General features: G+C 55.4%; 2 protein-coding genes across 4 annotated transcripts in view; one reads left to right on the forward strand and one right to left on the reverse strand.

Moving 5' to 3' along the window:
• Nucleotides 1–4070: 4070 nt before the first annotated feature.
• Nucleotides 4071–6621, forward strand: HYI (hydroxypyruvate isomerase (putative)). Its single transcript, XM_047725408.1, has 8 exons — nucleotides 4071–4338; nucleotides 4417–4528; nucleotides 5402–5516; nucleotides 5672–5750; nucleotides 5841–5890; nucleotides 6004–6073; nucleotides 6204–6338; nucleotides 6461–6621. The coding sequence occupies exons 1-8, from the start codon at nucleotides 4140–4142 to the stop codon at nucleotides 6532–6534; spliced, it is 834 nt and encodes a 277-aa protein (XP_047581364.1). The 5' UTR covers nucleotides 4071–4139; the 3' UTR covers nucleotides 6535–6621.
• Nucleotides 6616–14747, reverse strand: part of SZT2 (SZT2 subunit of KICSTOR complex) — a 51569-nt gene continuing 43437 nt past the window's right edge. For all 3 annotated transcript variants that reach the window (XM_047725407.1, XM_047725406.1, XM_047725405.1), the window contains 10 exons: nucleotides 13811–13901; nucleotides 13342–13422; nucleotides 13185–13259; nucleotides 10596–10809; nucleotides 10058–10211; nucleotides 9768–9890; nucleotides 9253–9658; nucleotides 9007–9123; nucleotides 7615–7683; nucleotides 6616–7483 (listed from right to left, as the gene is read on the reverse strand). In XM_047725407.1, the coding sequence (XP_047581363.1) occupies nucleotides 7340–7483; nucleotides 7615–7683; nucleotides 9007–9123; nucleotides 9253–9658; nucleotides 9768–9890; nucleotides 10058–10211; nucleotides 10596–10809; nucleotides 13185–13259; nucleotides 13342–13422; nucleotides 13811–13901 (1474 nt within the window). In that variant the 3' untranslated portion in view covers nucleotides 6616–7339. The remainder of the gene's footprint in view (nucleotides 7484–7614; nucleotides 7684–9006; nucleotides 9124–9252; nucleotides 9659–9767; nucleotides 9891–10057; nucleotides 10212–10595; nucleotides 10810–13184; nucleotides 13260–13341; nucleotides 13423–13810; nucleotides 13902–14747) is intronic.

Consider the following 14747-nt stretch of genomic DNA (forward strand, 5'->3'; position numbering starts at 1 on the left):
ATCTAGAAAGAGTTAAGATGAAGTCAGAAGGCTAGCCTGGTTGATTCCCTCATAGAGGTTCCAAGTGCTGAACACAGTGCCATTTGGTTTTTCTCTGTCACTCTGCTCTGTACGTTAGCTTTCTGCTCTCTGGCTGACTGTCCCTTTGAGCTATGGTTCTATTAGGAAGCAGAACAAAGGGAACAAATGTTGGGTAGGTGACCTACAATGTCTGTGACAGGTTATATGGTTGACACGGCTTAGGGCAGGTGCCCCCTCATTGACCAATCAGTGGGACCTGGATGAGAGAGTATAAGGTATAATAAATGGCAGCACCCATTTATTATACCTTAAGGTGCCAGAGTGGTAGAAGTGACGTTGTTTCCTCAAACTAGGGAACTTATCCCAGAAGGAAAAAAAGATCCTTTCTTAATTATCCACTGTTGCCAACAAATTACCTCAAAACTTGGTGGCTTGAAGCAACCAACATTTTCTACCAAAGAGTTTCTGTAGGTCAGGAATCCAGGGGTGGTATCTCTGATTCGAACCATATCTGTCACAAGGCTGCAATTAAGATGTGGTTGGAGGTACAGTGTTGAGGCTTACTGGCAGTAGGTCTGCTCCCAAGCTCCCTCACATGGCGGTTGGCAGGCCTCAGGTCCTTGCTGGCTGTTAGCCAGACGTTAGCACTTTGACCTGTGTCTTTCCAGAAGGCAGCTCACAACAGGGCAGCTGGTTTTCCTCAGAGTGAGGGAGTGAAAGAGTGAGAGGGGGCACCGAAGACGGAAGCCACAGCCTTTTTGTGACCTAATCTCTGAGGTTCTAGTCTCTCAGTGAGAAGGAAGTTGCCAGGTCCAGCCCACATTCAAGGAGAGAGGGTGTGAAGACAGGAGGAGGACATCACTGGGGGACTGGACAGGCTGCCGACCATAGGTTCTAGGCAGGTAATATGATAAAAGACCACTACACGGAACAGTGACACATTGATTCCAGAACGTGGTGATTACAGTCTATCACAAACAAGCTGAGTCTGTAGAAGAAGCCTTGCGATTAAGATGGCATTACCAGAAGGATGCTAATGCAAAATGTGCTAACAGGTGGCAGTCATGCTTACAGAAGGCTTTACAAACTCATTTTTATTAAATATGAAATAGACACAACATGGTATTTATAAAATAGATGCGAGGTAGAGGGAGTCGTGATAAAATGGAGGTGCGTGCCTATAGGACCGTCTCAGCCAGCCTGAGAGAAAGGGGATGGCCATGGCTTTTGAAGCCTCCCCTCTTCCCTCCCCATCTGGAGCTCACGGTCACCCTGGATTTTACAGTCTTTATTCACTTGCTCGTCTTCACACTTTTACCACAGAGGCTCATACCCTTACACGAGGCATTTAAAAAAAAAAAAAAAAAAGGAAATACTTTCCTTAGATGTTATTCTGCATGGTCAACATTGGACTACAAACATGCTGAAGTTGGAATTGATTAAAATGTTAAACTTAGGGGCACCTGGGTGGCTCAGTGGGTTAAAGCCTCTGCCTTCGGCTCAGGTCATGATCTCAGGGTCCTGGGATCGAGCCCCGCATCGGGCTCTCTGCTCAGTGGAGAGCCTGCTTCCTCCTCTCTCTCTCTCTGCCTGCCTCTCTGCCTACATGTGATCTCTGTCTGTCAAATAAATAAATAAAATCTTTAAAAAAAATGTTAAACTTAGTGAGGTCACATCCTGATTGGACTATATCCAAGAAACACATTTCAGGACAAGTTCAAGTTCCAAGTATAATACCAGCTGCAAATGGGCAAGAAATCAGGTGATCAGGAATAGCTGGTGGCAGTCTGTTCTTAGAGGCAGAACTAAGCAATGGAACTTGCTGGCCGCTTGGATGAACTCTGATGCTGGCCTGGACCCCAGGTGTCTGCGCGAGCCTGTCTGGGGATAGAGGTCCGCAGCGACAGGGAGTGGAAGTTGGGTGCTCCTAATGCGGCCCTTGGAGCTTCCTTCTCTCAAAGTTAGCACAGAAAACTGACCAAGAGGACTTCCACCCACATACTGGCGGAGTATAAACTCGCAATGGTTTTAAAAAGCAGTTTGGGGGGGCACCTGGTTGGCTCAGTGGATTGAAGCCTCTGCCTCCGGCTCAGCCCGTGATCCCAGGGTGCTGGGATCAAGCCCCGAGTCAGGCTCCCTGCTCAGCCAGGAGCCTGCTTCCTCCTCTCTCTCTGCCTGCCTCTCTGCCTACTTGTGATCTCTGTCAAACAAACAAACAAACAAACAAATAATAAAATCTTAAAAAAAATATATATATATATATAAAGCAGTTTAGCAGAGCATCAAGACCTTAAACATGTTCCTATTTGCAGACTATGTAATTCCAGCCTTAGGATTCTTCCCAATCATTCGGGTTATTGAGGATGAAATAAACTCATTCTGATTCTCTCAAGAAACATTAAGAGGCTACAGGTGCACCTGGGTGGCTCAGTGGGTTAAAGCCTCTGCCTTCGGGTCAGGTCTGATCCCAGGGTCCCCAGATCGAGCCCCACATTGGGCTCTCTGCTCAGTAGGAAGCCTGCTTCTCCCTCTCTCTCTGCCTGCTTGTGATCTCTGTCTGTCAAATAAATAAAATCTTAAAAAAAAAAAAAAAGAAAAAGAAAAGAAAAGAAACATTAAGAGGCTACAGACAACAGAAACCCAGGAAGGTCTAAACATCCCAGCCTGGGAAGTGCACAAATCCCAGGTCTGTTGGTTTCACCAGCCGGATAAACTCCACCTAGAAGTTTCTCGACGTGCCATCTCTACCCCTCGTACTCTTGTGTGTGGTTACTCCCCTGCCTGCGCTCGCGTTCCTTCACCAACTAACTGACTCTTGCTTACTTGGTTTCTAGAGCCACAATCATTTTCTTGGCAAGACTACCTCTTAGTTGACTTTCTCAGTACTTCCAGGTTTGGACTTTGAGAAACAGAATCTGATTGGCCAGATCCAAACTAGGCAGCTAATGGGTCTTCAGCCCGTGGAGGCTTCCGCTGCCCTTGGATCAGATGTCCTCCTGTGTCCCAATCAGCTGGGGGAAGAGGGAATGCCCTCACCCACAGCCGCTCAGTGCGGAGACCAGGGGTGGGGCCAGTTCTCCTTATAAAGGACTTAGGGCTGGCAAGTACTGTAATAGACATTTCAAAGGAACCTCAGAAAAAAATTCAGAGATGGAGCCAAGAGGTGCATTCAAGTGCTTTCACAACACAAGCACACACGAATGTTGAAAAACTCTAATGACCATCAACAGAGCAGTGGGATAAACTCTGGGCTGCGGGCATGGCACAATGAGGAGCGAATGCAATGACTTTGAAGGATATTGAACACGGGGAAATGTTAACGAAATAATATTAAATGAAAAAGCAGACCATAAAACTGCATGTACAGTATGATCAGAATTCTCTAAGGGGAAAAAAAAACTGCTTATGTTTGTTTTTTCATCTGTAAGGGAAAGTTAGCGGTTAGTGGTGCGATGACTGGTGATTTAAATGTTCTTGATTTCGTCTTGTAGCTTTCAAACGTTGCATAACGAACAGATACTATTTTTATAATGGGGGAAATACTAAGTTATTTGTTAAAGTTCACATTCCTCACTTTTAACTGGGTTCTCGGGACGGGCCAGCTCTCTCTTGCCCTTCTCTCTGGGCTCTCAGCCCCTGGGGCTCCCAACTATCCCCCGCAACACGCCCCCCCCCCCCCCGCCCCGTCTACCCTCCCGCGGTAGGAGGTGGCGGGGGGGTGGTGGGTGGGGGGCGGGGAGGGGGTATTCTCTCCCGCCGACCCCCCGGGCCAAGCTTCTCTCGCTTGGTTCTGTCGCCTCTCCGCGCATTTCCCTTTCTCCAGTCTCGAAAATGTCACTTTTCTGGGCCGTCCTCGGTCTTCACCCTACAATGCTTTTCTAACCAAAAAAGGCTGGCACAGAGGGCCGTGGCTCGGCTCGCGGCGCCAGCGCGCCCCACCTCGGATCTGGTTCCCCAGGCGCGCCCTCCCGAGCCGGGCCCAGCCTGGCCCCGCAGCGCCCTCCCCCGGATCGGCGATTCCCCGCCCGGCCAGGTCAGGTCTGCTCCGCCGCGCCCCGCCTGCTTCCGCCTTCCGGCGGGTCCTGGACTCTGCCCTGCGCGCATGTGCCCGGTCCGTCATGGCTCCGCTCCGTTTCTCGGCCAACGTGTCGTGGCTGTTCCCCGAGCTCCCCGGGCTACCCGCGCGGCTCCGGGCGGCCGGCAGCTCGGGCTTCGAGGCCGCCGAGGTGGCCTGGCCGTACACGGAGCCGTCCGAGGCACTGGCGCGCGCGGCGCGGGAAGCGGGGCTGCGGCTGGTGCTGATCAACACGCCCCCTGGTGCGCCGCGGGGTCGGAGCGGGGGGCTCCGGGAGGCCCGGGAACGCGAGCCGGGTCTGAGGCCTGTTCTCTCCGCAGGAGACCGGGAGAAAGGGGAAATGGGACTGGGGGCCGTTCCCGGGAGGCAAGCAGCCTTCCGAGAGGGGCTGGAACAGGCAGTGCTGTACGCCAAGGCTCTGGGCTGTCCCAGGTATCCTACCCTCTCCTCCACCTCCTCCCCACCTTGCCGGGTCTCCTTCAAGCCCCTGCCCCACGTCTGGGGTCTGGGAGAACGCAACGCCAGGTTGGAGAGGTTCCGAAGTCCGCGCACTGGCCCTTCACTCTGCCAGCCCCGGTCCTTTGTCAATTGCCTTTTGTATTTTATTCGTCCTGTGTCATTGTGTTTGCCACACTTTCATGCAGGGATCCTGTGCCAGGAGCTCTGACCAGGGAGATAGGAAAGTAAACACAGGGAGTGATCCATTGGAGGGTCAGTTTATGGCAACTGTCTGGGATCAGAGGAAGCTTCTTACAGGTAGTGATGTTGAACTGGGGCTCGAATAAATGAACACGCGTTTGCCTGATGTAGGGAGCACGGGAGGCAAGGGTGCACTCACCAGAGACAAGAGAAGGCTTGGGGCGCTCAGCAGAGTTCCTGAGGCTGGAGATGGGGCCCTTTGGAGTTGGGTGTGGCCAAGAGAGATCAGGTGATGGCAGGAGGAGGTGGAAGAGGCAGAGCCGGGCGGATCAAATAAACGGCAACGGGGGTCATGACTGGTGAGTGGTGGGGGCAGAGCGCAGATGGGAAGGATCTAAGGAACAGCTGCAAGGAGTGGAGCTGCCCGGGATAAAAAATACCTGCTAGAGAATGAGGCTGACCCGAATGCTTATTGCCCCGAAGAGAGGGGCCACTGGAGCGCTAAATGAGAGGCCTCTCAGGCGGGAGGGGTGACAGCCCAGCCAGTGGGGGGTGGGGTGGGGGGTAGGGAGGACAGCTGGAGGTGCGCTCAAGGAGCCACAGGAATGAGGCCCTGCTGCTGTCAGGATGGCCTCCCCAGCCTCCTCCAGTGCCACCTCCCCCCAGGATTCACCTGATGGCTGGCCGAGTGCCCCAGGGAGCTGACCGAGCAGCAGTCAGGAGTGAAATGGAGACCGTTTTTCTGGAGAACCTGAGGCACGCAGCTGGAGTTTTGGCTCAGGTGAGACCAAGGACAGACAGAGCTGAGAGAGCAAATGAGGCAGGAGGCCGGGCACTAGCCCAGCTCAGAGGGAACGGGACGGGCTTCACCAGTCACTGGTGGAGGGGGCACGAAACTGGAGCAGAGCTCTGTTCACGGGTCCGCCGTGGTGCTAGGAGAGCCTCGTGGGACTGCTGGAGCCCATCAACACCCGTATCACCGACCCCCAGTACTTCCTGGACACCCCTCAGCAGGGTAGGACCGCAGCCTTGTGCCTCCCCCAGTCCCCTCTGAATCTTGCGCTCTCCTTGGGTTTCACGGCCACCTCCCCGGTTTCTCTCCCAGCGGCAGCCATCTTACAGAAGGTCGGAAGACCCAACCTCCAGTTACAGATGGTAAGTGGAAGAAAGGAAATGCTTCTCGGAAGGCCCAGTGTTCCCCACATCTGGGGAGAATGGGGTGAGAGCAGGGGGGCGTGCAGGGTCTCTGACTACTGTTCTCTACCCAGGACCTATTCCACTGGCAGATCATGGACGGGAACCTGACAGGGAATATACGGGAGTTCCTGCCCCTCGTTGGTGAGAGGGGTCTTTTTGCTCCTTCTTGTCTGCTGTGCTCCCACCCCTTCAACCCCCACCACCCCCTCGCTTCCGCCCCTCAGGCCTCAGGTGGAGCCTGAGGCCCCCACCTGCCGCCATCTGTGTCTAGGGCATGTGCAGGTGGCACAGGTCCCAGGCCGGGGGGAGCCTGACAGCCCCGGCGAGCTGAACTTCCCCTATCTGTTCCAACTGCTGGAGGATGAAGGCTATGAGGGCTTTGTGGGCTGCGAGTACCGGCCTCAAGGTGAGGGGGCGCCGGGGCTCCAGGCCGGGCCCTGGGGTAAGGGAGCTCTGGACTGACAGGTATTGGACATGGCTGCTCTTCTCCTCATGGGCCGAGATGCCACCGCCTCCCTCTCTCCTCAGGAGACACAGCAGAGGGCTTGAGTTGGCTTCGTGCATACTGGGACAGGCGGGGCCACCCTCAGGCTGGCCAGTGAGGGCCCGCCCTGCACCCCCCGTGCTTCTGGGGGACAGAGCCCAGGGCGGCCTGCATCTCCTGCATTAAAGACCACCTGCCGAACATTGTCCCATGTGTGTGTTATTGGGCAGTGGGAGGACACACAGTGTCTAACCCCTCGCTCTCCCGGGGCTGCTTCCCGCCTGGTGAGAAGGGAAGAGAAGGGACGTTCGGCTCACGCTCAAGTGCTCCAGTCTCCTGCGCACACGGGGGTTTCGGAGTCCACCTCTTCATTTACACACCACAGACCACAGGTCTGAGAGCTGAGGGACTTGCCTGTGGTCACAGGGGCTTCAGAGGCAGAGCAGGCATTGGAACCAAGGTGACGTATCTCAGTGGCAACGTCCAGCAATGATGTTCAAGTGGGAAATGAAGACCAGAGGGCTCAAAGCAGGGCGGGGTGGCTGCCAGCCATTGGGGCCTTGGAGGCGGCGTTCAGGCAGAGGAGCTCTCGGGTGAGTGCTTGCCAACTGCTGTGAATTCCTGGGACTCCACCAGGTGAGCAGGAAGGTGGAGTCCCTTCCTGGAAGGGCCCAGGGGACTGAGAGGAGATGGGCACCTCAGGGAGTTGGGCTACCCCTCTGAAGCTTGGCCAGTCAAAAGTGGCAAGTGCTCAGGAGGGCAGCTCTCACCGTGAGGCCGGGGCTGCAGACCCGAGATCTAGTCACAAAGCTTCTGGTGTCCCCTTCAGTCTGGACCCAGAAGGGCTGGTCAGTCCTGCTTCAAGTGGGCAAGCTTCTGGACCCCCATGGTTCAAGGAATGGTGCCATTCAGTGGTCTGGTCCTCAGAGGAGGCGGGTCCAGAGGGTGAAGCAAGCTGTGTTGATGACGGACTCGAGGTGGTGGTAGGTGGACACCAGCTGGGCAGGGGGGCTCTCGCTGTCCTGGGGCTGTACTGGGAAGGGCTCTCGGAAAACCACTGTCAGAGACTGTGGGGAACACGGGAGGGGTGCGGTGCTGAGGAAGGAGGGCAGGCACGGAGGGTAGGGCTCCCCAACTTCCCTAGACTCTAGGGGAAGCCTCCCGCTAGGCTGACACAAAGCTCCTCACCCATTCTTACCGTCTTTCCCAAGTGGGAATCCAGAAACACCAGAACAAAACAGTCTGTGAACTTCTGATTCAGCACAACCTGCAGTGAAACACCAAAGTGACATGGGGAATGAGGTCTGTGTCACCTGAGGCAGCATCCACCTTCCTTGAGGGCATTCTGGAAGTGGGGCCGGTCTGAGGAAGGCCTGCTCCCATCACACCTGAGCCCACCTGCATTCCAGGCCCCAGAACCTTGTCTCTAAACTGAACCCCCGTCCTCATCCTCGCTGGCTCCCCGTCAGCCCAACCAGCCTCCTCAGAATGAGGGGGAGGCACCTAACTGGAAGGCTTCAGAGCTCGTCTAGAGGCCCTGCACAAAGCTGGCACGCTGAGCGTTCTCTACCCTTGGCACAACTCCCCCTTGCCTCCTGTCCTTGGTCTTGCATCGCTTTGACCTCCCCTCGGACTAACCCCCTATATCTGGCTGTCCCTTTGTTCAGCTCAGTGATCTCTTCCAGGTGATTCCTTCTACTCCCAGGCTTCAGTGACCACCTGTTCACGTAGCTGTTGCCCAGGTCTTTATCTCCTGGGCTCCGGTCCCCAGCGTCCATAAACCTTCTAGAATGTGGTCCTGGGAGGGCCTCATGGACCTCCGACTCAACTCATCACCCTTCCCCCAAATCCACTCCTGCTTCAGCGCTCCCCCCATCCACAGGAGAGCCCCCATCTGCTCACCCCTGCCCCCAACAACCACAGCCTTACCAACTCAACTCAGTGTCCCGGAATGCCCCTTCAGGCCCTGAAACTCACCTTCCTCACAAGCATTGTTGTGGGACCCCTGGACCAGCGCCTACTTTTTTGGAAGTCTTCCAAATCTCTCCTCCCCACAACCACCGCTCTCATCAGGCTCACGTCTTCAGTCTCTTAACCCCCCATGCTGTCCAGCCAACACCTGAGCCTTCTTCCCTCTACCTGGCCCAGGTAGTGCTTTTAGCCTCTCCTGTGCCCCTGGAGATTAGGCTACACCTGCTCAGTCAGGTCGGGGCTGGGGCCTGAGAGCCTGCATTCCGGCAAGCTCCCAGGTGCTGCCACCGCTGCCAGTGTGACAACCATGCTTTGGGTGACGAGGCTTTAAAGCCCCAGAGGTCCTTCTTGGGAGTCAGCCCCTAAGGCTGATGAGGTTCCAGAGCTTGGCCCTCAGGATCTCTAGCCAGATGTGTGTTTTTGTGAGCTTTTAAGGTCAGAGCTCCAGATTGCTCTCACAAATCCTCAGGGCTTGAAGGATTTCACGTGGATCCTGTTCCATCTAGGCCTCCCGCCAAAGCAGACCCAGCTAGGTTGGGGCTCCTTCAGGGACATGTCATCTCTCTGATAAGGCCTTCAGCTACGTCTCCCCCTTCAGAGGAGTCTCAGGGAGACTTACCAGGTATTGAGTTCCCAAGTCTGGGCTCTGGAAATGACGACAGCTCTGAGGAAAACGGCTTAAGAGAACTTTGATCAGGCTCTGGTACCAGGAGACCGTCATAGACAGGAAGCAGTCCTAGGGGAAGGTCCATGGGGCTGCATCTGCTGTCCGAGAGCCACCTGAGAGCTCTGCACCCTCCACCCCGGCTGCTGCCAGAACCCCTAGTATCCAAACAGGCCCCATCTAGAACACATGGCTGCTTACCAGCTGGGGGTCAATGTCCCCAATGGATTTGGCATGGACTGCTTCCAGGAGCTCCTCCAGCTCCGCCAGAGCCAGGCGCCCCCCAAGCCGTAGCCGGTCAGGCCCCGGAGGCTCCAGCAAGAAGAGGCGCTTCCAGAGTGTGTCCCGACGGCAGTGGCCTCCAGCCAGCCGGACCAGCTGAGCCAGCCGTGCCCGCGCCACCCCCACCTCTGCAGCCAGTGGGGGGAACAGGGGAGCCGGTCCAGGGGCCAGACCAAGCCCCGAGGCCTCCCCAGGGCTACCAGCTGAGCTCCCAGGAGCTTCTGGCTCAGGGGGCAGTCGGGGCGGCTTCCGGAACCGGCGCATGTCTGCAGTGAGTCTGGGGAAGAGCTCTCGTTGGCTGGTGAGCACCACGAAGAACTGCAGCCTGGGGTGGGGACAGGGTAGGAATGTGGTGATGACAGTGGGACAGAGAGAGAGCAAGGGTACTGGGAAGGCTGGGCCATGAGCACATTTGAGGTAGGGGATCTGCTCACCGCAGAACGTGCCGCTCGGCTTCTCCTTGCTCTTCAAAGGGTGCGGCACAATGACACACCAGCAGAGACACATCGAAGTCGTCCTGGTGACGAAGTCCCTCGGAGTCCAGGTAGGAGCCAGAGCTGTATGGTGGGGGTGGGGAAGACGCCGGCCCTGAGGTTCTAATGAAGCCACGCCCATCCTTCTGGCTTGAGAAAACACGTCTCCCTACTGCCCCCCGGGGTGGGGGGGGCCCTGACCTCAGCTCCGCCAGAGCACATGCTGGTGCCCCCCACACACCCAAGTTCACCTGTTCCACGCCGATACCAGGGCATATTCGTTATGCTCTGGGCCTCCTGGCCGGGCCATCCGCAAGGGCTTCATGTGGTAGGAGCTAGCGTGGTCAGCTACGTAGTTGTACAGCTGGTGGGCAGCAATGAGTGGTGTGGACAGCTCCAGTGTCCCTGAGGGGTGAGTTATAGGAGATGCTGAGCCTGAGACAGACATACTGAACAGGTGGGATGGGGAGACAGACATCCCTAAGGTTCTTATTGACAAGTGGACTGGCTGTTATTCTGGGGGGCTCCTAAGGTCCTGGGGAACACAGAGGTGGGCCCAATGTGGCTCAGAATCTAAACTTTGATGGGAAACACCATGAAGAACTTCAGAGAAAGACAGAAACCAGAGACACAGGTATATCGTCCAAGTGACATGAGGTGATTAACAATATGGGATAGGATGGGACAGGAGAGGTGGAGGTCTGGCCCCAGGAAGTGGTCCCATCCGTCCAGGTCTGGAGACTCCATGGGGTCTAGCTCTGGTTCACTGGCCTGTCCTCTGGCACCGACCTTGGTAAATGTGATTTCGGCCAAAGTGGGGCCCGTCGGGGTGGTGAGCCAGGAAGTGCCGCAGGAAGGTGGTCAGGTGGTAGCCGTGCCGCAGCACCAGGTGGGCGCCTAGCACATGCTGGTGCACGAGGCGCAGGTGGAAATCATAGCTGAACGAGTGCACGTGCATCAGGTCGCGAACCTTGTCGCACTCCTCCGTGAACAGCATGGACAGCTGGGGAGGGGGGCGGGGCACGGGTCAGGACCTGGCAGGCCGCTTGGCACATTCCCGTTTGTCTCCCTCTTCTCTGGGAAGCCCCCTCCGCGGGAAGCCCCCCTCTGCATACTCCCTTTTTCACACCGGAAAACTATAACCGTTTTGACAGATGGGCCTTTTGACTCTACCCGAGTCCGCTAAAGTCTGGCCCAGATCACTGATGCAAAACATATTTGTTTAGTGCCTGCCAGATACTTTTCGAGGTGCTAGGGATACACTGGGAGGGGGCGGACCTGGCCCTCAAGGAGTGTACGTTCTAGCGGGGGGCAGACAGGATGGCCAACGTTAGGCCGCAGACAGGAGGATGTAGGACGTTAGAAGACAATGTTATGCAGAATCTAGCCAAGTGCCAGTTTTGTGCAGGTGGCCAGGGGAGGCTAGGCGTGGAATGCACTGTTGGGAAGTCTCTCCTGGTTCTTCCCATGTCTCCAGCTTGACCTTCCCATTCAACTACCTGCTCTTCCCAGGACACTGTATGTTCTCTTCACACTTTTGTACCGGCTTGTTCTGTCTGCCTGGAACGCTGTTCCCCCTGCTTCCCAAATCTGGCTAGCTCCTACTCATTCGTAAAGCATCCTCTAGGACACCCTGCCAAGGCTAGGCCAGGGTGGGCCTCCTTTAACTGATCTGTGAATGAATGAATGAACCATGGATGGAGGAAGAAAGGAAGGTGGAGACATGGAGCTGGTGCTTCTCCTGATGGAAGCCACCATCACTGAGAGTGTGTCGGCTGCTGGACCCATGGTGCCGGGCTGGCAGGTTCTACAGGCCCAGGCCCACGGAAGCACTGGGTGCAGGAGTTATTAGGAAAGGAAAGAACTGGCTGTCAAAGAAACTATGGCCTAGGGGTCAGAGTAGCTGTGTGGTCTTGGCTGAGTCACAATGTCTCGTGTGAGACATATAAGCTCCCTTATCCTCATACGAAGTAGAGGTCTTCGTAAAGTTAGAGAACATGTGGTAAACAGAATGGCCCATAGATTATGATGATCATGGGCACTAGGGTGGAAAGGGCTCGGGATGACTGTGAAGGAGGGAAGAGGAAGAGAGGAAGGCCGGGGGGGATGTAATTCAGGCTCAGGGACATCGATGACGTCACTGTCAGCAATGGTGCATGATGGCATGTTAGCTGAGGGCTCCCGGCCACAGAACTAGATTTCAGCCCCAGTCCTGCCAACTAGCATGTTGCAGGGGGCATGCACTTAACCTGCATGCATGCAGGTCCCCTTAGGTGTACAGGCAGAGGAAAGCTCTCCTCTCTGGTGAGCCTGCACACTGTGCACTTGGCAACAACAGCAACAGTGCAGCAATTTAGGTACGTACACAGGGCCGGCGATTACACAAGGAGGGGCAGAGAGAGGCTAGCTGGATGGAGATCAGGGCAGGAAGCCACAAGGACTTCAAGGAGCTCTAGAGAGTCACGGGGCTGGGTCATTTCCGCCAGCACGACAGCAAAGTGAGAAAGTGTACCTGCCTGTCCAGAGCTCCTTTGGAGCACTCTGGCCCAGGCAGGTTTCTGAACGTAAGGTCACCATGCTTTTCTGGGTCATCTTATCCCGTGATGGCTTTCTAGGTGTCCACACTCAAGTTAAAGGCAACCATCCATGGGCTGGATGTGAGCTATCCAGGTATAAGGAGTCAGGCAGACTAGGCCCAGTCAGATCCTTATCTCGGGAACAAAATGAGAGGCACAAAGAAGGCACAGGTTCTCACGCGACATGCCTGGTGACCGAAGGAGCTGAACTAACTCAAGTCTAGAGGGCTTCAGGTCCCTGACCTCACTCAATCCTGACTCATTCTCAGCAGTCCTGGGAGCTGGCCCTGCCCCGAGGCAGACAGACAGGAATATAAATAACCACCGAATGCCAGGGGTACGCTGTGTGGCTGGGAGCTCTGGTCCTCATTCTAAGTGTTAGTGGCGATCCTGACAAAGCCTGGCTATCTCCAGCTCTAGATCAGGCCAGGACTGCCCGCGGCACTGACCTCCCCAAGTGTCAGATTACCCACTATGTTCAAAGGTCCTCACTGGCCATCTATGGTTATGAATTGACCATGGTACTGGGCTCCTGTCAGTCCCACAGTGACCACGGGACCAGAGCAGCCACTGTGCTGGACTGCCTTCTGCCTCCAGCGCTATGGTGGAATATGGTCTGGCCCACTGACAGAGCGAGGGTGAGGGGTGGATGACCCAGTCATAATGCCGGAATGGCCATGACTTGGCCACCCCACAGCACTAGATCCCCACTGGCCCAGACTAACCCATCCTCTTATTGGCCACAACGCACTGGGGATGCACTATGCCTGAGACCTCGTATTTCTCCGTCCTCACCACATACCTGAGAGTTGACAGCTTGCCCCATGGGGATCCGGGAACATTCTAGGGCAAACTGTTTGACACAGAAGTAACAGCCCTGGAGAGAAGGTGAAGATGAGATCAGGAGGGTAAGAGCCAGGTGGGTCCAGCTCTCCCCACTCACTGTTCCTCCTGCTCACCTGAAAAGCCAGCTCCATGAGGATGATGCCCCCAGGCAGTGCGCGCTGCAGGTGGTAGGTGGTGACTGGAGAGCCAGTGCTCTAAAGAAAGGAGAGACACTAGGGTTCAGGGGCAAGGGTTGGGGATTCACCAGCCTTGAATCAGCAGGGGAGTCCTTTGGGTACCAGCGTACCCCTGGCATTTGGTGGTTATTTATGTTCCTGTCTGTCTGCCTTGGGGCAGGGCCAGCTCCCAGGACTGCTGAGAATGAGTCAGGATTGAGTGAGGTCAGGGACCTGAAGCCCTCTAGACTTTAGTTCAGCTCCTCCGGTCACCAGGCATGTCGTGTGAGAGCCTGTGCCTTCTTTGTGCCTCTCATTTTGTTCCCGAGATAAGGATTTGGGTCAGTGATTCTGGCTCAGTGACACCTGGGGCTGGGGCACCGCTAATTAATTATACTGCCGGGGAAGGTACATGACGATGCACTACCTTGGGGCTCCCATCAGTCTTGGTTTTAGGGCAGGAGAAGGAGCCTCGACCTTCCGTTCCAAGGATGGCCATGGCCCGTAGCCGGCTGGTGCTGCAGAAAAGAGGGGGGAAGAGGATGAGGCAGGCCAGCAGGGGAAGTGGTCTGGCCAGCAGCCCCATAATCACTTTCACGGGCAAGCGACCTGCAGGAGTGGAAACGGGACTAGAGAGGGAAAGGACCTGCTTGGGGTACCGTGTTGGGGAAGTGGCTGGGACTGGAGTTCAGGTGTACACCGTGGGGTAGCAGGGCTCCATGGCAGCTACTTCTCTAAGGGGAAGCTGGAGGAGTGCTCTACGGAGGGGGTGGAGAGCAGGCCCCTTTCCACTGGTGAGAGGAGAGGGGACAGGTTAGGGCACAAGAGGCTGCTGGGACTGTTTCAGGGTCCCATAGGCCTACTCAACTCAGTGGTAAGGGGAGAAGAGAAGCAGGAAAGGTACTGTGAACCAGGAAAAGAGCCAAGGGCCAGTAGGATGCACTCATTACATCAGGAGCTATAAAGCACCAGAGTGCTTGTTGGCAATCAGGTTGGACGGTGAGGTGGCGTGTGTAAGCCTCTGGAGAAAAGAAATGTCTCATTTGATCCTCAAGGAAATTGGAACAAGACTTTGACAGTGATTGGTGAGATTGGTGAGAGACGAAGGCCTGACTGTAAATTTGGCTCTGGAAACATATTTTTCATCCCAGTGTCTTTTAAAAAAAACTTATTTTTTTAAAAGTAGGCTCCATACCGAGTGTGGGGCTTGAACTCATGATCTGAAGATCAAAACCTGAGCTGAGATCAAGAGCTGGACACCCAAGTGACTAAGCCACCTAGGTGCCCCTATTGTCTTTTGTTTTAAAAAGGAACCCAGACTTTTGGGGAAGAGCTTCAAACTGAATGGAAAGTATGGAAACTGA

The sequence above is a fragment of the Lutra lutra genome, chromosome 4 (assembly GCF_902655055.1).
Source record: "Lutra lutra chromosome 4, mLutLut1.2, whole genome shotgun sequence".
NCBI lineage: Eukaryota > Metazoa > Chordata > Mammalia > Carnivora > Mustelidae > Lutra > Lutra lutra.